At 39.1% G+C, this 24,107-nt stretch overlaps 1 protein-coding gene across 1 annotated transcript in view; it reads right to left on the bottom strand.

Moving 5' to 3' along the window:
• The window catches only part of LOC110517093 (multiple PDZ domain protein-like), a 159,415-nt gene that overhangs the window by 68,002 nt on the left and 67,306 nt on the right, over window positions 1-24,107 (bottom strand). The window contains exons 13-16 of the mRNA XM_036972458.1: window positions 21,090-21,236; window positions 19,387-19,578; window positions 18,406-18,579; window positions 17,932-18,141 (exon numbers count right to left, since the gene is read on the bottom strand). Coding sequence (XP_036828353.1) covers window positions 17,932-18,141; window positions 18,406-18,579; window positions 19,387-19,578; window positions 21,090-21,236 — 723 coding nt within the window. The remainder of the gene's footprint in view (window positions 1-17,931; window positions 18,142-18,405; window positions 18,580-19,386; window positions 19,579-21,089; window positions 21,237-24,107) is intronic.

The following is a 24,107-nucleotide window of genomic DNA, read 5'->3' as shown; positions in this document are numbered from 1 at the left end:
TGTGTTATGGTGGTAAACTACATGTACTGACTGTGTTATGGTGGTAGATATAAACTACATGTACTGACTGTATTATGGTGGTAGATATAAACTACATGTACTGACTGTATTATGGTGGTAGATATAAACTACATGTACTGACTGTGTTATGGTGGTAGATATAAACTACATGTACTGACTGTGTTATGGTGGTAAACTACATGTACTGACTGTGTTATGGTGGTAGATATAAACTACATGTACTGACTGTGTTATGGCGGTAGATATAAACTACATGTATTGACTGTGTTATGGTGGTAAACTACATGTACTGACTGTGTTATGGTGGTAAACTACATGTACTGACTGTGTTATGGTGGTAGATATAAACTACATGTACTGACTGTGTTATGGTGGTAGATATAAACTACATGTATTGACTGTGTTATGGTGGTAAACTACATGTACTGACTGTGTTATGGTGGTAGATATAAACTACATGTACTGACTGTGTTATGGTGGTAAACTACATGTACTGACTGTGTTATGGTGGTAGACTACATGTACTGACTGTGTTATGGCGGTAGATATAAACTACATGTATTGACTGTGTTATGGTGTAGATATAAACTACATGTACTGACTGTGTTATGGTGGTAGATATAAACTACATGTATTGACTGTGTTATGGTGGTAAACTACATGTACTGACTGTGTTATGGTGGTAGACTACATGTACTGACTGTGTTATGGCGGTAGATATAAACTACATGTATTGACTGTGTTATGGTGTAGATATAAACTACATGTACTGACTGTGTTATGGTGGTAGATATAAACTACATGTATTGACTGTGTTATGGTGTAGATATAAACTACATGTACTGACTGTGTTATGGTGGTAGATATAAACTACATGTACTGACTGTGTTATGGTGGTAAACTACATGTACTGACTGTGTTATGGTGGTAGACTACATGTACTGACTGTGTTATGGCGGTAGATATAAACTACATGTATTGACTGTGTTATGGTGTAGATATAAACTACATGTACTGACTGTGTTATGGTGGTAGATATAAACTACATGTATTGACTGTGTTATGGTGGTAAACTACATGTACTGACTGTGTTATGGTGGTAGATATAAACTACATGTACTGACTGTGTTATGGTGGTAGATATAAACTACATGTACTGACTGTGTTATGGTGGTAAACTACATGTACTGACTGTGTTATGGTGGTAGATATAAACTACATGTACTGACTGTGTTATGGTGGTAAACTACATGTACTGACTGTGTTATGGTGGTAGATATAAACTACATGTACTGACTGTGTTATGGTGGTAAACTACATGTACTGACTGTGTTATGGTGGTAGATATAAACTACATGTACTGACTGTGTTATGGTGGTAAACTACATGTACTGACTGTGTTATGGTGGTAGATATAAACTACATGTACTGACTGTGTTATGGTGGTAGATATAAACTACATGTACTGACTGTGTCATGGTGGTAGATATAAACTACATGTACTGACTGTGTTATGGTGGTAGATATAAACTACATGTACTGACTGTGTTATGGTGGTAAACTACATGTACTGACTGTGTTATGGTGGTAGATATAAACTACATGTACTGACTGTGTTATGGTGGTAAACTACATGTACTGACTGTGTTATGGTGGTAGATATAACCTACATGTATTGACTGTGTTATGGTGGTAGATATAAACTACATGTACTGACTGTGTTATGGTGGTAGATATAAACTACATGTACTGACTGTGTTATGGTGGTAAACTACATGTACTGACTGTGTTATGGTGATAGATATAAACTACATGTACTGACTGTGGTATGGTGGTAGATATAAACTACATGTATTGACTGTGTTATGGTGGTAAACTACGTGTATTGACTGTGTTATGGTGGTAGATATAAACTACATGTATTGACTGTGTTATGGTGGTAGATATAAACTACATGTACTGACTGTGTTATGGTGTAGATATAAACTAAATGTATTGACTGTGTTATGGTGTAGATATAAACTACATGTATTGACTGTGTTATGGTGGTAAACTACATGTATTGACTGTGTTATGGTGGTAAACTACATGTACTGACTGTGTTATGGTGGTAGATATAAACTACATGTACTGACTGTGTTATGGTGTAGATATAAACTACATGTACTGACTGTGTTATGGTGGTAAACTACATGTACTGACTGTGTTATGGTGGTAGATATAAACTACATGTATTGACTGTGTTATGGTGGTAAACTACATGTATTGACTGTGTTATGGTGGTAGATATAAACTACATGTACTGACTGTGTTATGGTGGTAAACTACATGTACTGACTGTGTTATGGTGGTAAACTACATGTACTGACTGTGTTATGGTGGTAGATATAAACTACATGTACTGACTGTGTTATGGTGGTAAACTACATGTATTGACTGTGTTATGGTGGTAGATATAAACTACATGTATTGACTGTGTTATGGTGGTAAACTACATGTACTGACTGTGTTATGGTGGTAAACTACATGTATTGACTGTGTTATGGTAGTAAACTACATGTATTGACTGTGTTATGGTGGTAGATATAAACTACATGTACTGACTGTGTTATGGTGGTAAACTACATGTATTGACTGTGTTATGGTGGTAAACTACATGTATTGACTGTGTTATGGTGGTAGATATAAACTACATGTACTGACTGTGTTATGGTGGTAGATATAAACTACATGTACTGACTGTGTTATGGTGGTAGATATAAACTACATGTACTGACTGTGTTATGGTGGTAGATATAAACTACATGTATTGACTGTGTTATGGTGGTAGATATAAACTACATGTACTGACTGTGTTATGGTGGTAGATATAAACTACATGTACTGACTGTGTTATGGTGGTAAACTACATGTATTGACTGTGTTATGGTGGTAAACTACATGTATTGACTGTGTTATGGTGGTAGATATAAACTACATGTATTGACTGTGTTATGGTGGTAAACTACATGTACTGACTGTGTTATGGTGGTAGATATAAACTACATGTATTGACTGTGTTATGGTGGTAGATATAAACTACATGTACTGACTGTGTTATGGTGGTAGATATAAACTACATGTACTGACTGTGTTATGGTGGTAAACTACATGTACTGACTGTGTTATGGTGGTAGATATAAACTACATGTACTGACTGTGTTATGGTGGTAAACTACATGTACTGACTGTGTTATGGTGGTAGATATAAACTACATGTACTGACTGTGTTATGGTGGTAAACTACATGTACTGACTGTGTTATGGTGGTAGATATAAACTACATGTACTGACTGTGTTATGGTGGTAGATATAAACTACATGTACTGACTGTGTTATGGTGGTAAACTACATGTACTGACTGTGTTATGGTGGTAAATATAAACTACATGTATTGACTGTGTTATGGTGGTAAACTACATGTACTGACTGTGTTATGGTGGTAGATATAAACTACATGTACTGACTGTGTTATGGTGGTAAACTACATGTACTGACTGTGTTATGGTGGTAGATATAAACTACATGTACTGACTGTGTTATGGTGGTAAACTACATGTACTGACTGTGTTATGGTGGTAGATATAAACTACATGTACTGACTGTGTTATGGTGGTAGATATAAACTACATGTACTGACTGTGTCATGGTGGTAGATATAAACTACATGTACTGACTGTGTTATGGTGGTAGATATAAACTACATGTACTGACTGTGTTATGGTGGTAAACTACATGTACTGACTGTGTTATGGTGGTAGATATAAACTACATGTACTGACTGTGTTATGGTGGTAAACTACATGTACTGACTGTGTTATGGTGGTAGATAAAACCTACATGTATTGACTGTGTTATGGTGGTAGATATAAACTACATGTACTGACTGTGTTATGGTGGTAGATATAAACTACATGTACTGACTGTGTTATGGTGGTAAACTACATGTACTGACTGTGTTATGGTGATAGATATAAACTACATGTACTGACTGTGGTATGGTGGTAGATATAAACTACATGTATTGACTGTGTTATGGTGGTAAACTACGTGTATTGACTGTGTTATGGTGGTAGATATAAACTACATGTATTGACTGTGTTATGGTGGTAGATATAAACTACATGTACTGACTGTGTTATGGTGTAGATATAAACTACATGTATTGACTGTGTTATGGTGTAGATATAAACTACATGTATTGACTGTGTTATGGTGGTAAACTACATGTATTGACTGTGTTATGGTGGTAAACTACATGTACTGACTGTGTTATGGTGGTAGATATAAACTACATGTACTGACTGTGTTATGGTGTAGATATAAACTACATGTACTGACTGTGTTATGGTGGTAGATATAAACTACATGTACTGACTGTGTTATGGTGGTAGATATAAACTACATGTATTGACTGTGTTATGGTGGTAAACTACATGTATTGACTGTGTTATGGTGGTAGATATAAACTACATGTACTGACTGTGTTATGGTGGTAAACTACATGTACTGACTGTGTTATGGTGGTAAACTACATGTACTGACTGTGTTATGGTGGTAGATATAAACTACATGTACTGACTGTGTTATGGTGGTAAACTACATGTATTGACTGTGTTATGGTGGTAGATATAAACTACATGTATTGACTGTGTTATGGTGGTAAACTACATGTACTGACTGTGTTATGGTGGTAAACTACATGTATTGACTGTGTTATGGTGGTAAACTACATGTATTGACTGTGTTATGGTGGTAGATATAAACTACATGTACTGACTGTGTTATGGTGGTAAACTACATGTATTGACTGTGTTATGGTGGTAAACTACATGTATTGACTGTGTTATGGTGGTAGATATAAACTACATGTACTGACTGTGTTATGGTGGTAGATATAAACTACATGTACTGACTGTGTTATGGTGGTAGATATAAACTACATGTACTGACTGTGTTATGGTGGTAGATATAAACTACATGTATTGACTGTGTTATGGTGGTAGATATAAACTACATGTACTGACTGTGTTATGGTGGTAGATATAAACTACATGTACTGACTGTGTTATGGTGGTAAACTACATGTATTGACTGTGTTATGGTGGTAAACTACATGTATTGACTGTGTTATGGTGGTAGATATAAACTACATGTATTGACTGTGTTATGGTGGTAAACTACATGTACTGACTGTGTTATGGTGGTAGATATAAACTACATGTATTGACTGTGTTATGGTGGTAGATATAAACTACATGTACTGACTGTGTTATGGTGGTAGATATAAACTACATGTACTGACTGTGTTATGGTGGTAAACTACATGTACTGACTGTGTTATGGTGGTAGATATAAACTACATGTACTGACTGTGTTATGGTGGTAAACTACATGTACTGACTGTGTTATGGTGGTAGATATAAACTACATGTACTGACTGTGTTATGGTGGTAAACTACATGTACTGACTGTGTTATGGTGGTAGATATAAACTACATGTACTGACTGTGTTATGGTGGTAGATATAAACTACATGTACTGACTGTGTTATGGTGGTAAACTACATGTACTGACTGTGTTATGGTGGTAAATATAAACTACATGTATTGACTGTGTTATGGTGGTAAACTACATGTACTGACTGTGTTATGGTGGTAGATATAAACTACATGTACTGACTGTGTTATGGTGGTAAACTACATGTACTGACTGTGTTATGGTGGTAGATATAAACTACATGTACTGACTGTGTTATGGTGGTAAACTACATGTACTGACTGTGTTATGGTGGTAGATATAAACTACATGTACTGACTGTGTTATGGTGGTAGATATAAACTACATGTACTGACTGTGTCATGGTGGTAGATATAAACTACATGTACTGACTGTGTTATGGTGGTAGATATAAACTACATGTACTGACTGTGTTATGGTGGTAAACTACATGTACTGACTGTGTTATGGTGGTAGATATAAACTACATGTACTGACTGTGTTATGGTGGTAAACTACATGTACTGACTGTGTTATGGTGGTAGATAAAACCTACATGTATTGACTGTGTTATGGTGGTAGATATAAACTACATGTACTGACTGTGTTATGGTGGTAGATATAAACTACATGTACTGACTGTGTTATGGTGGTAAACTACATGTACTGACTGTGTTATGGTGATAGATATAAACTACATGTACTGACTGTGGTATGGTGGTAGATATAAACTACATGTATTGACTGTGTTATGGTGGTAAACTACGTGTATTGACTGTGTTATGGTGGTAGATATAAACTACATGTATTGACTGTGTTATGGTGGTAGATATAAACTACATGTACTGACTGTGTTATGGTGTAGATATAAACTACATGTATTGACTGTGTTATGGTGTAGATATAAACTACATGTATTGACTGTGTTATGGTGGTAAACTACATGTATTGACTGTGTTATGGTGGTAAACTACATGTACTGACTGTGTTATGGTGGTAGATATAAACTACATGTACTGACTGTGTTATGGTGTAGATATAAACTACATGTACTGACTGTGTTATGGTGGTAGATATAAACTACATGTACTGACTGTGTTATGGTGGTAGATATAAACTACATGTATTGACTGTGTTATGGTGGTAAACTACATGTATTGACTGTGTTATGGTGGTAGATATAAACTACATGTACTGACTGTGTTATGGTGGTAAACTACATGTACTGACTGTGTTATGGTGGTAAACTACATGTACTGACTGTGTTATGGTGGTAGATATAAACTACATGTACTGACTGTGTTATGGTGGTAAACTACATGTATTGACTGTGTTATGGTGGTAGATATAAACTACATGTATTGACTGTGTTATGGTGGTAAACTACATGTACTGACTGTGTTATGGTGGTAAACTACATGTATTGACTGTGTTATGGTGGTAAACTACATGTATTGACTGTGTTATGGTGGTAGATATAAACTACATGTACTGACTGTGTTATGGTGGTAAACTACATGTATTGACTGTGTTATGGTGGTAAACTACATGTATTGACTGTGTTATGGTGGTAGATATAAACTACATGTACTGACTGTGTTATGGTGGTAGATATAAACTACATGTACTGACTGTGTTATGGTGGTAGATATAAACTACATGTACTGACTGTGTTATGGTGGTAGATATAAACTACATGTATTGACTGTGTTATGGTGGTAGATATAAACTACATGTACTGACTGTGTTATGGTGGTAGATATAAACTACATGTACTGACTGTGTTATGGTGGTAAACTACATGTATTGACTGTGTTATGGTGGTAAACTACATGTATTGACTGTGTTATGGTGGTAGATATAAACTACATGTATTGACTGTGTTATGGTGGTAAACTACATGTACTGACTGTGTTATGGTGGTAGATATAAACTACATGTATTGACTGTGTTATGGTGGTAGATATAAACTACATGTACTGACTGTGTTATGGTGGTAGATATAAACTACATGTACTGACTGTGTTATGGTGGTAAACTACATGTACTGACTGTGTTATGGTGGTAGATATAAACTACATGTACTGACTGTGTTATGGTGGTAAACTACATGTACTGACTGTGTTATGGTGGTAGATATAAACTACATGTACTGACTGTGTTATGGTGGTAAACTACATGTACTGACTGTGTTATGGTGGTAGATATAAACTACATGTACTGACTGTGTTATGGTGGTAGATATAAACTACATGTACTGACTGTGTTATGGTGGTAAACTACATGTACTGACTGTGTTATGGTGGTAAATATAAACTACATGTATTGACTGTGTTATGGTGGTAAACTACATGTACTGACTGTGTTATGGTGGTAGATATAAACTACATGTACTGACTGTGTTATGGTGGTAAACTACATGTACTGACTGTGTTATGGTGGTAGATATAAACTACATGTACTGACTGTGTTATGGTGGTAAACTACATGTACTGACTGTGTTATGGTGGTAGATATAAACTACATGTACTGACTGTGTTATGGTGGTAGATATAAACTACATGTACTGACTGTGTTATGGTGGTAAACTACATGTACTGACTGTGTTATGGTGATAGATATAAACTACATGTACTGACTGTGGTATGGTGGTAGATATAAACTACATGTATTGACTGTGTTATGGTGGTAAACTACATGTATTGACTGTGTTATGGTGGTAGATATAAACTACATGTATTGACTGTGTTATGGTGGTAGATATAAACTACATGTACTGACTGTGTTATGGTGTAGATATAAACTACATGTATTGACTGTGTTATGGTGTAGATATAAACTACATGTATTGACTGTGTTATGGTGGTAAACTACATGTATTGACTGTGTTATGGTGGTAAACTACATGTACTGACTGTGTTATGGTGGTAGATATAAACTACATGTACTGACTGTGTTATGGTGTAGATATAAACTACATGTACTGACTGTGTTATGGTGGTAGATATAAACTACATGTACTGACTGTGTTATGGTGGTAGATATAAACTAAATGTACTGACTGTGTTATGGTGGTAAACTACATGTACTGACTGTGTTATGGTGGTAAACTACATGTATTGACTGTGTTATGGTGGTAGATATAAACTACATGTACTGACTGTGTTATGGTGGTAAACTACATGTACTGACTGTGTTATGGTGGTAAACTACATGTACTGACTGTGTTATGGTGGTAGATATAAACTACATGTACTGACTGTGTTATGGTGGTAGATATAAACTACATGTATTGACTGTGTTATGGTGGTAAATATAAACTACATGTATTGACTGTGTTATGGTGGTAAACTACATGTACTGACTGTGTTATGGTGGTAGATATAAACTACATGTACTGACTGTGTTATGGTGGTAAACTACATGTACTGACTGTGTTATGGTGGTAGATATAAACTACATGTACTGACTGTGTTATGGTGGTAAACTACATGTACTGACTGTGTTATGGTGGTAGATATAAACTACATGTACTGACTGTGTTATGGTGGTAGATATAAACTACATGTACTGACTGTGTCATGGTGGTAGATATAAACTACATGTACTGACTGTGTTATGGTGGTAGATATAAACTACATGTACTGACTGTGTTATGGTGGTAAACTACATGTACTGACTGTGTTATGGTGGTAGATATAAACTACATGTACTGACTGTGTTATGGTGGTAAACTACATGTACTGACTGTGTTATGGTGGTAGATAAAACCTACATGTATTGACTGTGTTATGGTGGTAGATATAAACTACATGTACTGACTGTGTTATGGTGGTAGATATAAACTACATGTACTGACTGTGTTATGGTGGTAAACTACATGTACTGACTGTGTTATGGTGATAGATATAAACTACATGTACTGACTGTGGTATGGTGGTAGATATAAACTACATGTATTGACTGTGTTATGGTGGTAAACTACGTGTATTGACTGTGTTATGGTGGTAGATATAAACTACATGTATTGACTGTGTTATGGTGGTAGATATAAACTACATGTACTGACTGTGTTATGGTGTAGATATAAACTACATGTATTGACTGTGTTATGGTGTAGATATAAACTACATGTATTGACTGTGTTATGGTGGTAAACTACATGTATTGACTGTGTTATGGTGGTAAACTACATGTACTGACTGTGTTATGGTGGTAGATATAAACTACATGTACTGACTGTGTTATGGTGTAGATATAAACTACATGTACTGACTGTGTTATGGTGGTAGATATAAACTACATGTACTGACTGTGTTATGGTGGTAGATATAAACTACATGTATTGACTGTGTTATGGTGGTAAACTACATGTATTGACTGTGTTATGGTGGTAGATATAAACTACATGTACTGACTGTGTTATGGTGGTAAACTACATGTACTGACTGTGTTATGGTGGTAAACTACATGTACTGACTGTGTTATGGTGGTAGATATAAACTACATGTACTGACTGTGTTATGGTGGTAAACTACATGTATTGACTGTGTTATGGTGGTAGATATAAACTACATGTATTGACTGTGTTATGGTGGTAAACTACATGTACTGACTGTGTTATGGTGGTAAACTACATGTATTGACTGTGTTATGGTGGTAAACTACATGTATTGACTGTGTTATGGTGGTAGATATAAACTACATGTACTGACTGTGTTATGGTGGTAAACTACATGTATTGACTGTGTTATGGTGGTAAACTACATGTATTGACTGTGTTATGGTGGTAGATATAAACTACATGTACTGACTGTGTTATGGTGGTAGATATAAACTACATGTACTGACTGTGTTATGGTGGTAGATATAAACTACATGTACTGACTGTGTTATGGTGGTAGATATAAACTACATGTATTGACTGTGTTATGGTGGTAGATATAAACTACATGTACTGACTGTGTTATGGTGGTAGATATAAACTACATGTACTGACTGTGTTATGGTGGTAAACTACATGTATTGACTGTGTTATGGTGGTAAACTACATGTATTGACTGTGTTATGGTGGTAGATATAAACTACATGTATTGACTGTGTTATGGTGGTAAACTACATGTACTGACTGTGTTATGGTGGTAGATATAAACTACATGTATTGACTGTGTTATGGTGGTAGATATAAACTACATGTACTGACTGTGTTATGGTGGTAGATATAAACTACATGTACTGACTGTGTTATGGTGGTAAACTACATGTACTGACTGTGTTATGGTGGTAGATATAAACTACATGTACTGACTGTGTTATGGTGGTAAACTACATGTACTGACTGTGTTATGGTGGTAGATATAAACTACATGTACTGACTGTGTTATGGTGGTAAACTACATGTACTGACTGTGTTATGGTGGTAGATATAAACTACATGTACTGACTGTGTTATGGTGGTAGATATAAACTACATGTACTGACTGTGTTATGGTGGTAAACTACATGTACTGACTGTGTTATGGTGGTAAATATAAACTACATGTATTGACTGTGTTATGGTGGTAAACTACATGTACTGACTGTGTTATGGTGGTAGATATAAACTACATGTACTGACTGTGTTATGGTGGTAAACTACATGTACTGACTGTGTTATGGTGGTAGATATAAACTACATGTACTGACTGTGTTATGGTGGTAAACTACATGTACTGACTGTGTTATGGTGGTAGATATAAACTACATGTACTGACTGTGTTATGGTGGTAGATATAAACTACATGTACTGACTGTGTTATGGTGGTAAACTACATGTACTGACTGTGTTATGGTGATAGATATAAACTACATGTACTGACTGTGGTATGGTGGTAGATATAAACTACATGTATTGACTGTGTTATGGTGGTAAACTACATGTATTGACTGTGTTATGGTGGTAGATATAAACTACATGTATTGACTGTGTTATGGTGGTAGATATAAACTACATGTACTGACTGTGTTATGGTGTAGATATAAACTACATGTATTGACTGTGTTATGGTGTAGATATAAACTACATGTATTGACTGTGTTATGGTGGTAAACTACATGTATTGACTGTGTTATGGTGGTAAACTACATGTACTGACTGTGTTATGGTGGTAGATATAAACTACATGTACTGACTGTGTTATGGTGTAGATATAAACTACATGTACTGACTGTGTTATGGTGGTAGATATAAACTACATGTACTGACTGTGTTATGGTGGTAGATATAAACTAAATGTACTGACTGTGTTATGGTGGTAAACTACATGTACTGACTGTGTTATGGTGGTAAACTACATGTATTGACTGTGTTATGGTGGTAGATATAAACTACATGTACTGACTGTGTTATGGTGGTAAACTACATGTACTGACTGTGTTATGGTGGTAAACTACATGTACTGACTGTGTTATGGTGGTAGATATAAACTACATGTACTGACTGTGTTATGGTGGTAGATATAAACTACATGTATTGACTGTGCTATGGTGGTAGATATAAACTACATGTACTGACTGTGTTATGGTGGTAAACTACATGTACTGGCTGTGTTATGCTGGTAGATATAAACTACATGTATTGACTGTGTTATGGTGGTAAACTACATGTACTGACTGTGTTATGGTGGTAGATATAAACTACATGTATTGACTGTGTTATGGTGGTAGATATAAACTACATGTATTGACTGTGTTATGGTGGTAAACTACATGTATTGACTGTGTTATGGTGGTAGATATAAACTACATGTATTGACTGTGTTATGGTGGTAGATATAAACTACATGTACTGACTGTGTTATGGTGTAGATATAAACTACATGCATTGACTGTGTTATGGTGTAGATATAAACTACATGTATTGACTGTGTTATGGTGGTAAACTACATGTATTGACTGTGTTATGGTGGTAAACTACATGTACTGACTGTGTTATGGTGGTAGATATAAACTACATGTACTGACTGTGTTATGGTGTAGATATAAACTACATGTACTGACTGTGTTATGGTGGTAGATATAAACTACATGTACTGACTGTGTTATGGTGGTAGATATAAACTACATGTACTGACTGTGTTATGGTGGTAAACTACATGTACTGACTGTGTTATGGTGGTAAACTACATGTATTGACTGTGTTATGGTGGTAGATATAAACTACATGTACTGACTGTGTTATGGTGGTAAACTACATGTACTGACTGTGTTATGGTGGTAAACTACATGTACTGACTGTGTTATGGTGGTAGATATAAACTACATGTACTGACTGTGTTATGGTGGTAGATATAAACTACATGTATTGACTGTGCTATGGTGGTAGATATAAACTACATGTACTGACTGTGTTATGGTGGTAAACTACATGTACTGGCTGTGTTATGCTGGTAGATATAAACTACATGTATTGACTGTGTTATGGTGGTAAACTACATGTACTGACTGTGTTATGGTGGTAGATATAAACTACATGTATTGACTGTGTTATGGTGGTAGATATAAACTACATGTACTGACTGTGTTATGGTGGTAGATATAAACTACATGTACTGACTGTGTTATGGTGGTAAACTACATGTACTGACTGTGTTATGGTGGTAAACTACATGTATTGACTGCGTTATGGTGGTAGATATAAACTACATGTACTGACTGTGTTATGGTGGTAAACTACATGTACTGACTGTGTTATGGTGGTAGATATAAACTACATGTACTGACTGTGTTATGGTGGTAGATATAAACTACATGTATTGACTGTGTTATGGTGGTAAATATAAACTACATGTACTGACTGTGTTATGGTGGTAAACTACATGTATTGACTGTGTTATGGTGGTAGATATAAACTACATGTACTGACTGTGTTATGGTGGTAAACTACATGTACTGACTGTGTTATGGTGGTAGATATAAACTACATGTACTGACTGTGTTATGGTGGTAGATATAAACTACATGTACTGACTGTGTTATGGTGGTAAACTACATGTACTGACTGTGTTATGGTGGTAGATATAAACTACATGTACTGACTGTGTTATGGTGGTAGATATAAACTACATGTACTGACTGTGTTATGGTGGTAAACTACATGTACTGACTGTGTTATGGTGGTAGATATAAACTACATGTACTGACTGTGTTATGGTGGTAAACTACATGTACTGACTGTGTTATGGTGGTAGATATAAACTACATGTATTGACTGTGTTATGGTGGTAGATATAAACTACATGTATTGACTGTGTTATGGTGGTAGATATAAACTACATGTACTGACTGTGTTATGGTGGTAAACTACATGTACTGACTGTGTTATGGTGGTAGATATAAACTACATGTACTGACTGTGTTATGGTGGTAGATATAAACTACATGTACTGACTGTGTTATGGTGGTAGATATAAACTACATGTACTGACTGTGTTATGGTGGTAAACTACATGTACTGACTGTGTTATGGTGGTAAACTACATGTACTGACTGTGTTATGGTGGTAAACTACATGTACTGACTGTGTTATGGTGGTAGATATAAACTACATGTACTGACTGTGTTATGGTGTAGATATAAACTACATGTACTGACTGTGTTATGGTGGTAGATATAAACTACATGTACTGACTGTGTTATGGTGGTAAACTACATGTACTGACTGTGTTATGGTGGTAAACTACATGTACTGACTGTGTTATGGTGGTAAACTACATGTACTGACTGTGTTATGGTGGTAGATATAAACTACATGTACTGACTGTGTTATGGTGGTAAACTACATGTATTGACTGTGTTATGGTGGTAAACTACATGTACTGACTGTGTTATGGTGGTAAACTACATGTACTGACTGTGTTATGGTGGTAGATATAAACTACATGCACTGACTGTGTTATGGTGGTAAACTACATGTACTGACTGTGTTATGGTGGTAAACTACATGTATTGACTGTGTTATGGTGGTAGATATAAACTACATGTACTGACTGTGTTATGGTGGTAGATATAAACTACATGTACTGACTGTGTTATGGTGGTAAACTACATGTATTGACTGTGTTATGGTGGTAAACTACATGTACTGACTGTGTTATGGTGGTAAACTACATGTACTGACTGTGTTATGGTGGTAGATATAAACTACATGCACTGACTGTGTTATGGTGGTAAACTACATGTACTGACTGTGTTATGGTGGTAAACTACATGTATTGACTGTGTTATGGTGGTAGATATAAACTACATGTACTGACTGTGTTATGGTGGTAGATATAAACTACATGTACTGACTGTGTTATGGTGGTAAACTACATGTATTGACTGTGTTATGGTGGTAAACTACATGTACTGACTGTGTTATGGTGGTAGATATAAACTACATGTACTGACTGTGTTATGGTGGTAGATATAAACTACATGTACTGACTGTGTTATGGTGGTAGATATAAACTACATGTATTGACTGTGTTATGGTGGTAGATATAAACTACATGTACTGACTGTGTTATGGTGGTAGATATAAACTACATGTACTGACTGTGTTATGGTGGTAGATATAAACTACATGTACTGACTGTGTTATGGTGGTAGATATAAACTACATGTACTGACTGTGTTATGGTGGTAAACTACATGTACTGACTGTGTTATGGTGGTAAACTACATGTACTGACTGTGTTATGGTGGTAAACTACATGTACTGACTGTGTTATGGTGGTAGATATAAACTACATGTACTGACTGTGTTATGGTGTAGATATAAACTACATGTATTGACTGTGTTATGGTGGTAGATATAAACTACATGTACTGACTGTGTTATGGTGGTAAACTACATGTACTGACTGTGTTATGGTGGTAAACTACATGTACTGACTGTGTTATGGTGGTAAACTACATGTACTGACTGTGTTATGGTGGTAGATATAAACTACATGTACTGACTGTGTTATGGTGGTAAACTACATGTATTGACTGTGTTATGGTGGTAAACTACATGTACTGACTGTGTTATGGTGGTAAACTACATGTACTGACTGTGTTATGGTGGTAGATATAAACTACATGCACTGACTGTGTTATGGTGGTAAACTACATGTACTGACTGTGTTATGGTGGTAAACTACATGTATTGACTGTGTTATGGTGGTAGATATAAACTACATGTACTGACTGTGTTATGGTGGTAGATATAAACTACATGTACTGACTGTGTTATGGTGGTAAACTACATGTATTGACTGTGTTATGGTGGTAAACTACATGTACTGACTGTGTTATGGTGGTAGATATAAACTACATGTACTGACTGTGTTATGGTGGTAGATATAAACTACATGTACTGACTGTGTTATGGTGGTAGATATAAACTACATGTACTGACTGTGTTATGGTGGTAGATATAAACTACATGCACTGACTGTGTTATGGTGGTAAACTACATGTACTGACTGTGTTATGGTGGTAAACTACATGTATTGACTGTGTTATGGTGGTAAACTACATGTACTGACTGTGTTATGGTGGTAGATATAAACTACATGTACTGACTGTGTTATGGTGGTAAACTACATGTACTGACTGTGTTATGGTGGTAGATATAAACTACATGTACTGACTGTGTTATGGTGGTAAACTACATGTACTGACTGTGTTATGGTGGTAAACTACATGTACTGACTGTGTTATGGTGGTAAACTACATGTACTGACTGTGTTATGGTGGTAAACTACATGTATTGACTGTGTTATGGTGGTAAACTACATGTATTGACTGTGTTATGGTGGTAGATATAAACTACATGTACTGACTGTGTTATGGTGTAGATATAAACTACATGTACTGACTGTGTTATGGTGGTAGATATAAACTACATGTACTGACTGTGTTATGGTGGTAGATATAAACTACATGTATTGACTGTGTTATGGTGGTAAACTACATGTACTGACTGTGTTATGGTGGTAAACTACATGTACTGACTGTGTTATGGTGTAGATATAAACTACATGCACTGACTGTGTTATGGTGGTAAACTACATGTACTGACTGTGTTATGGTGGTAGATATAAACTACATGTACTGACTGTGTTATGGTGGTAAACTACATGTACTGACTGTGTTATGGTGGTAAACTACATGTACTGACTGTGTTATGGTGGTAAACTACATGTACTGACTGTGTTATGGTGGTAAACTACATGTATTGACTGTGTTATGGTGGTAAACTACATGTACTGACTGTGTTATGGTGGTAAACTACATGTATTGACTGTGTTATGGTGGTAAACTACATGTATTGACTGTGTTATGGTGGTAGATATAAACTACATGTACTGACTGTGTTATGGTGTAGATATAAACTACATGTACTGACTGTGTTATGGTGGTAGATATAAACTACATGTACTGACTGTGTTATGGTGGTAGATATAAACTACATGTATTGACTGTGTTATGGTGGTAAACTACATGTACTGACTGTGTTATGGTGGTAAACTACATGTACTGACTGTGTTATGGTGTAGATATAAACTACATGTACTGACTGTGTTATGGTGTAGATATAAACTACATGTACTGACTGTGTTATGGTGTAGATATAAACTACATGTACTGACTGTGTTATGGTGGTAAACTACATGTACTGACTGTGTTATGGTGTAGATATAAACTACATGTACTGACTGTGTTATGTGATAGGTGGTAGAAGATCAGTACTAGTATTGTCTTAGACAAAAGTGTCATACAACTACTAAGGTTGACTGTGTGACTGATGGCAAAACGTTGTATTTGGTTATTCTCTACATGTATACATTATTTATCTTACTTAAAAACCCCACTGTAGTCAGAAATTAACGACTCTCATCATTTTATACAGGAGGAGAGTGGGCCCCCCTAGTATACAGGAAGAGGGTTCCCCCCCCTAGTATACAGGAGGAGGGTGGGCCCCACCTAGTATCCAGGAGGAGGGTGGGCCCCCCTAGTATACAGGAGGAGGGTGGGCCCCACCTAGTATCCAGGAGGAGGGTGGGCCCCCCTAGTATCCAGGAGGAGGGTGGGCCCCACCTAGTATCCAGGAAGAGGGTGGGGGGGGGGGGGGGGCCTAATATACAGGAGGAGGGTGGTATACAGGAGGAGGGTGGTATACTGGAGGAAGGTAGTATACAGGAGGAGGGTGGTATACAGGAGGAGGGTGGTATACAGGAGGAGGGTGGTATACAGGAGGAGGGTGGTATACAGGAGGAGGGTGGTATACAGGAGGAGGGTGGTATACAGGAGGAGGGTGGTATACAGTATACAGTGTTAGAGTGTTTTGGGTTACTGTCGTACCGGCAGCGGCTTGGCGACGCCGATGCGCACGACCCCGTAGCCGGTGGTTTTTAGGACGTGCACGGCTCGCTCCAGCGTCGACCGGACCAGGTCCACGTCGTTGACGGACATGAGCCGGTCACCGGGCAGCAGGCGTCCGTCTGAGTCGGCCACGCCACCGGGGACCAGGGAGCGGATCACCAGAACAGTCTTAGAGTCGTCCTCTGGGTCCTGGAGAGGGACAACATAAGGAACAGGTGAACAGCAGTTCAAAGGTCATGTCCTCCCAAAGGGAAGTCCAATAGAAAGGAGAGACTACAATTGTTTTGCTTCCCAGTTCATCTTTTTTTTTTTTATTGTCTTTCCAAAGGATCCACTCTTTGGCCCACCATCCTCTCCTCGTCTCCTGGTCTACATTACTAGTGATCACAAACCAGTTGAAAGAGAGGAGAGTAGGAGGCTACGTTAGACCATGGAGACGCACCACAGTCTTACCTGGTAGTCTAGGATGCTGAATCCCAGGCCTTCCTCTCCCTTCACCAGCTCTATCACCTGACTGTCTCTCTCCCACATGGCCAGAGGAGGAGACACAGGCTTATTAAAACCACGACTCCCACAATCCATGTTGTTACAACCAGGAAGTAGACAGCAGGGCTGGTCATACTGGGACTGGGAGAGGAGAGAGAGAGTTAGGGCACATCTCCTATGACACCCCGGCAGCAGTCTGATTGACTATCTTTCCACCCTTCTTCCAGAAATAGTGTCTACTTGATCACTCCGCCTAATGGTATCAAAAGGATTGGATTGACGCCACCAATATGTCTGACACCATCTCCATATCCCTCCATCTCCATATCCCTCCATCTCCATATCCCTCCATCTCCATATCCATATCCATATCCCTCCATATCCCTCCATCTCCATATCCCTCCATATCCCTCCATATCCCTCCATCTCCATATCCCTCCATCTCCATATCCATATCCATATCCCTCCATATCCCTCCATCTCCATATCCCTCCATATTCCTCCATCTCCATATTCCTCCATCACCCCACCCCTTCATCTTCCCATCCATCCATCTCCCCATTCCCCCTCCATTTTGGCATCCCTCCAGCTCCCCACCCCTCCATCTCCCCATCTCCCCTCCATTTCCCTATTCCTCCATCCCACCTCCCCATCCATCCCTCCTCCCCCTCCATCTCCCCATCCCTCCATCTCCCCTCCATTTCCCTATTCCTCCATCCCACCTCCCCCTCCATCCCTCCTCCCCCTCCATCTCCCCATCTCTCCATCTCTCCATCTCTCCATCTCCACCTCCATCCCTCCTCCCCCTCCATCTCCCCATCCCTCCATCTCCCCTCCATTTCCCTATTCCTCCATCCCACCTCCCCCTCCATCCCTCCTCCCCCTCCATCTCCCCATCTCTCCATCTCTCCATCTCCCCCTCCATCCCTCCTCCCCGTCCCTCTCTACCTTGCCATTGAACTCAGCCAGTAGCTCTTTGAGGGGGAGCTGTACATCTTCATCATCATCATCATCGTGGTCACTGTCCCGTAGCTGTGGGTGCACGACGCGGCAGCACACCATACAGACACACAGAGGCAGCTCTCTCAGAACGCTGATCACCTCTCTGTGAGTCTCTCCTATCAGAGGGATACCATTCGCCTGGGAGAGGGGAGAAGCTCGTCTGGTCAGCAAACATGTTGAATGTGCTGTATGTAGCTACATCATAGCATAACAGGGTCAATGTTCCATTGGATGTGTGGATGGGCGAATACATGAATGAATGAACAAATGAATGAATGAATGAATGAATGAACAAATGAATGAATGAATGAATGAACAAATGAATGAATAAATGAACAAAATAATGAATGAATGGACAAAGCAGTGAATTAAAGAACAAATTAATTCATTAACAAACCAAATAAATGAACAAATTAATAAATCAATTAACGACTGAACACACCAATGAACAAATTAATGAATGGATGAACGAACAAACCAATGAATGAACAAATTATTCATCATCTTCTGTACATCTATCACTCCAGTGTTTAATTGCTATATTGTAATTACTTTGCCACTATGGCCTATTTATTGCCTTACCTCCCTTTTTCTACCTCATTGACACACACTGTATATAGACTTATTCTACTGTATTATTTACTGTATGTTTGTTTTACTCCATGTGTAACTCTGTGTCGTTGTTTGTGTCGAACTGCTTTGCTTTATCTTGTCCAGGTCGCAGTTGTTAATGAGAACTTGTTCTCAACTGGTCTACCTGGTTAAATAAAGGTGTTCTCAACTAGCCTACCTGGTTAAATAAAGGTGTTCTCAACTGGCCTACCTGGTTAAATAAAGGTGTTCTCAACTAGCCTACCTGGTTAAATAAAGGTGTTCTCAACTGGCCTACCTGGTTAAATAAAGGTGTTCTCAACTGGCCTACCTGGTTAAATAAAGGTGTTCTCAACTAGCCTACCTGGTTAAATAAAGGTGTTCTCAACTGGCCTACCTGGTTAAATAAAGGTGTTCTCAACTGGCCTACCTGGTTAAATAAAGGTGTTCTCAACTAGCCTACCTGGTTAAATAAAGGTGTTCTCAACTAGCCTACCTGGTTAAATAAAGGTGTTCTCAACTAGCCTACCTGGTTAAATAAAGGTGTTCTCAACTGGCCTACCTGGTTAAATAAAGGTGTTCTCAACTGGCCTACCTGGTTAAATAAAGGTGTTCTCAACTAGCCTACCTGGTTAAATAAAGGTGTTCTCAACTAGCCTACCTGGTTAAATAAAGGTGTTCTCAACTAGCCCACCTGGTTAAATAAAGGTGTTCTCAACTAGCCTACCTGGTTAAATAAAGGTGTTCTCAACTAGCCTACCTGGTTAAATAAAGGTGTTCTCAACTGGCCTACCTGGTTAAATAAAGGTGTTCTCAACTAGCCTACCTGGTTAAATAAAGGTGTTCTCAACTAGCCTACCTGGTTAAATAAAGGTGTTCTCAACTAGCCTACCTGGTTAAATAAAGGTGTTCTCAACTAGCCTACCTGGTTAAATAAAGGTGTTCTCAACTGGCCTACCTGGTTAAATAAAGGTGTTCTCAACTAGCCTACCTGGTTAAATAAAGGTGAAATATGTTTTGTTTAAATGAATGTATGGATGTTAATCAGTCACTCCCACCTCCAGTATCTGGTCTCCAGGGTGTATCTTCCTGCTCTGTCCGACGGGCCCCTCAGGTAAGACGGAGCACAGGTAGTGGTGTCCTGCCCTGGCCTCCATGCTGATGCCTAGACCACTGGTCTCACTGAACCTCTCTAGCTGACACACCTGGGAAGGGGAGGGAGAGTAGGGGTTAATAACACTCTCCTCTCTATAGCTGACACACCTGGGAAGGGCAGGGACAGTAGGGGTTAATAACACTCTCTATAGCTGACACACCTGGGAAGGGGAGGGATAGTATGGGTTAATAACACTCTCTATAGCTGACACACCTGGGAAGGGGAGGGATAGTAGGGGTTAATAACACTCTCTATAGCTGACACACCTGGGAAGGGGAGGGATAGTAGGGGTTAATAACACTCTCTATAGCTGACACACCTGGGAAGGGGAGGGATAGTAGGGGTTATTAACACTCTCTATAGCTGACACACCTGGGAAGGGGAGGGATAGTAGGGGTTAATAACACTCTCTATAGCTGACACACCTGGGAAGGGGAGGGATAGTAGGGGTTAATAACACTCTCTATAGCTGACACACCTGGGAAGGGGAGGGATAGTAGGGGATAATAACACTCTCTATAGCTGACACACCTGGGAAGGTGAGGGATAGTAGGGGTTAATAACACTCTCTATAGCTGACACACCTGGGAAGGGGAGGGATAGTAGGGGTTAATAACACTCTCTATAGCTGACACACCTGGGAAGGGGAGGGATAGTAGGGGTTAATAACACCCTCTATAGCTGACACACCTGGGAAGGGGAGGGATAGTAGGGGTTAATAACACTCTCTATAGCTGACACACCTGGGAAGGGAAGGGATAGTAGGGGTTAATAACACTCTCTATAGCTGACACACCTGGGAAGGGGAGGGATAGTAGGGGTTAATAACACTCTCTATAGCTGACACACCTGGGAAGGGGAGGGATAGTAGGGGTTAATAACACTCTCTATAGCTGACACACCTGGGAAGGGGAGGGATAGTAGGGGTTAATAACACTCTCTATAGCTGACACACCTGGGAAGGGGAGGGATAGTAGGGGTTAATAACACTCTCTATAGCTGACACACCTGGGAAGGGGAGGGATAGTAGGGGTTAATAACACTCTCTATAGCTGACACACCTGGGAAGGGGAGGGATAGTAGGGGTTAATAACACTCTCTATAGCTGACACACCTGGGAAGGGGAGGGATAGTAGGGGTTAATAACACTCTCCTCTCTATAGCTGACACACCTGGGAAGGGGAGGGATAGTAGGGGTTAATAACACTCTCTATAGCTGACACACCTGGGAAGAGGAGGGATAGTAGGGGTTAATAACACTCTCTATAGGTGACACACCTGGGAAGGGGAGGGATAGTAGGGGTTAATAACACTCTCTATAGCTGACACACCTGGGAAGGGAAGGGATAGTAGGGGTTAATAACACTCTCTATAGCTGACACACCTGGGAAGGGGAGGGATAGTAGGGGATAATAACACTCTCTATAGCTGACACACCTGGGAAGGGGAGGGATAGTAGGGGTTAATAACACTCTCTATAGCTGACACACCTGGGAAGGGGAGGGATAGTAGGGGTTAATAACACTCTCTATAGCTGACACACCTGGGAAGGGAAGGGATAGTAGGGGTTAATAACACTCTCTATAGCTGACACACCTGGGAAGGGAAGGGATAGTAGGGGTTAATAACACTCTCTATAGCTGACACACCTGGGAAGGGGAGGGATAGTAGGGGTTAATAACACTCTCTATAGCTGACACACCTGGGAAGGGGAGGGATAGTAGGGGTTAATAACACTGTCTATAGCTGACACACCTGGGAAGGGGAGGGATAGTAGGGGTTAATAACACTCTCTATAGCTGACACACCTGGGAAGGGGAGGGATAGTAGGGGTTAATAACACTCTCTATAGCTGACACACCTGGGAAGGGGAGGGATAGTAGGGGTTAATAACACTCTCTATAGCTGACACACCTGGGAAGAGGAGGGATAGTAGGGGTTAATAACACTCTCTATAGGTGACACACCTGGGAAGGGGAGGGATAGTAGGGGTTAATAACACTCTCTATAGCTGACACACCTGGGAAGGGGAGGGATAGTAGGGGTTAATAACACTCTCTATAGCTGACACACCTGGGAAGAGGAGGGATAGTAGGGGTTAATAACACTCTCTATAGGTGACACACCTGGGAAGGGCAGGGATAGTAGGGGTTAATAACACTCTCTATAGCTGACACACCTGGGAAGGGGAGGGATAGTAGGGGTTAATAACACTCTCCTCTCTATAGCTGACACACCTGGGAAGGGGAGGGATAGTAGGGGTTAATAACACTCTCTATAGCTGACACACCTGGGAAGAGGAGGGATAGTAGGGGTTAATAACACTCTCTATAGGTGACACACCTGGGAAGGGGAGGGATAGTAGGGGTTAATAACACTCTCTATAGCTGACACACCTGGGAAGAGGAGGGATAGTAGGGGTTAATAACACTCTCTATAGCTGACACACCTGGGAAGGGGAGGGATAGTAGGGGTTAATAACACTCTCTATAGCTGACACACCTGGGAAGGGGAGGGATAGTAGGGGTTAATAACACTCTCTATAGCTGACACCTGGGAAGAGGAGGGATAGTAGGGGTTAATAACACTCTCTATAGGTGACACACCTGGGAAGGGGAGGGATAGTAGGGGTTAATAACACTCTCTATAGCTGACACACCTGGGAAGAGGAGGGATAGTAGGGGTTAATAACACTCTCTATAGGTGACACACCTGGGAAGGGGAGGGATAGTAGGGGTTAATAACACTCTCTATAGCTGACACACCTGGGAAGAGGAGGGATAGTAGGGGTTAATAACACCCTCTATAGCTGACACACCTGGGAAGGGGAGGGATAGTAGGGGTTAATAACACTCTCCTCTCTCTAGCTGACACACCTGGGAAGGGGAGGGATAGTAGGGGTTAATAACACTCTCTATAG

Source organism: Oncorhynchus mykiss, unplaced genomic scaffold (assembly GCF_013265735.2).
Source record: "Oncorhynchus mykiss isolate Arlee unplaced genomic scaffold, USDA_OmykA_1.1 un_scaffold_161, whole genome shotgun sequence".
Classification (NCBI taxonomy): Eukaryota; Metazoa; Chordata; class Actinopteri; order Salmoniformes; family Salmonidae; genus Oncorhynchus; species Oncorhynchus mykiss.
Note: the sequence above shows the minus strand (reverse complement) of the source record. Positions and strands in the feature narration are given on the sequence as shown.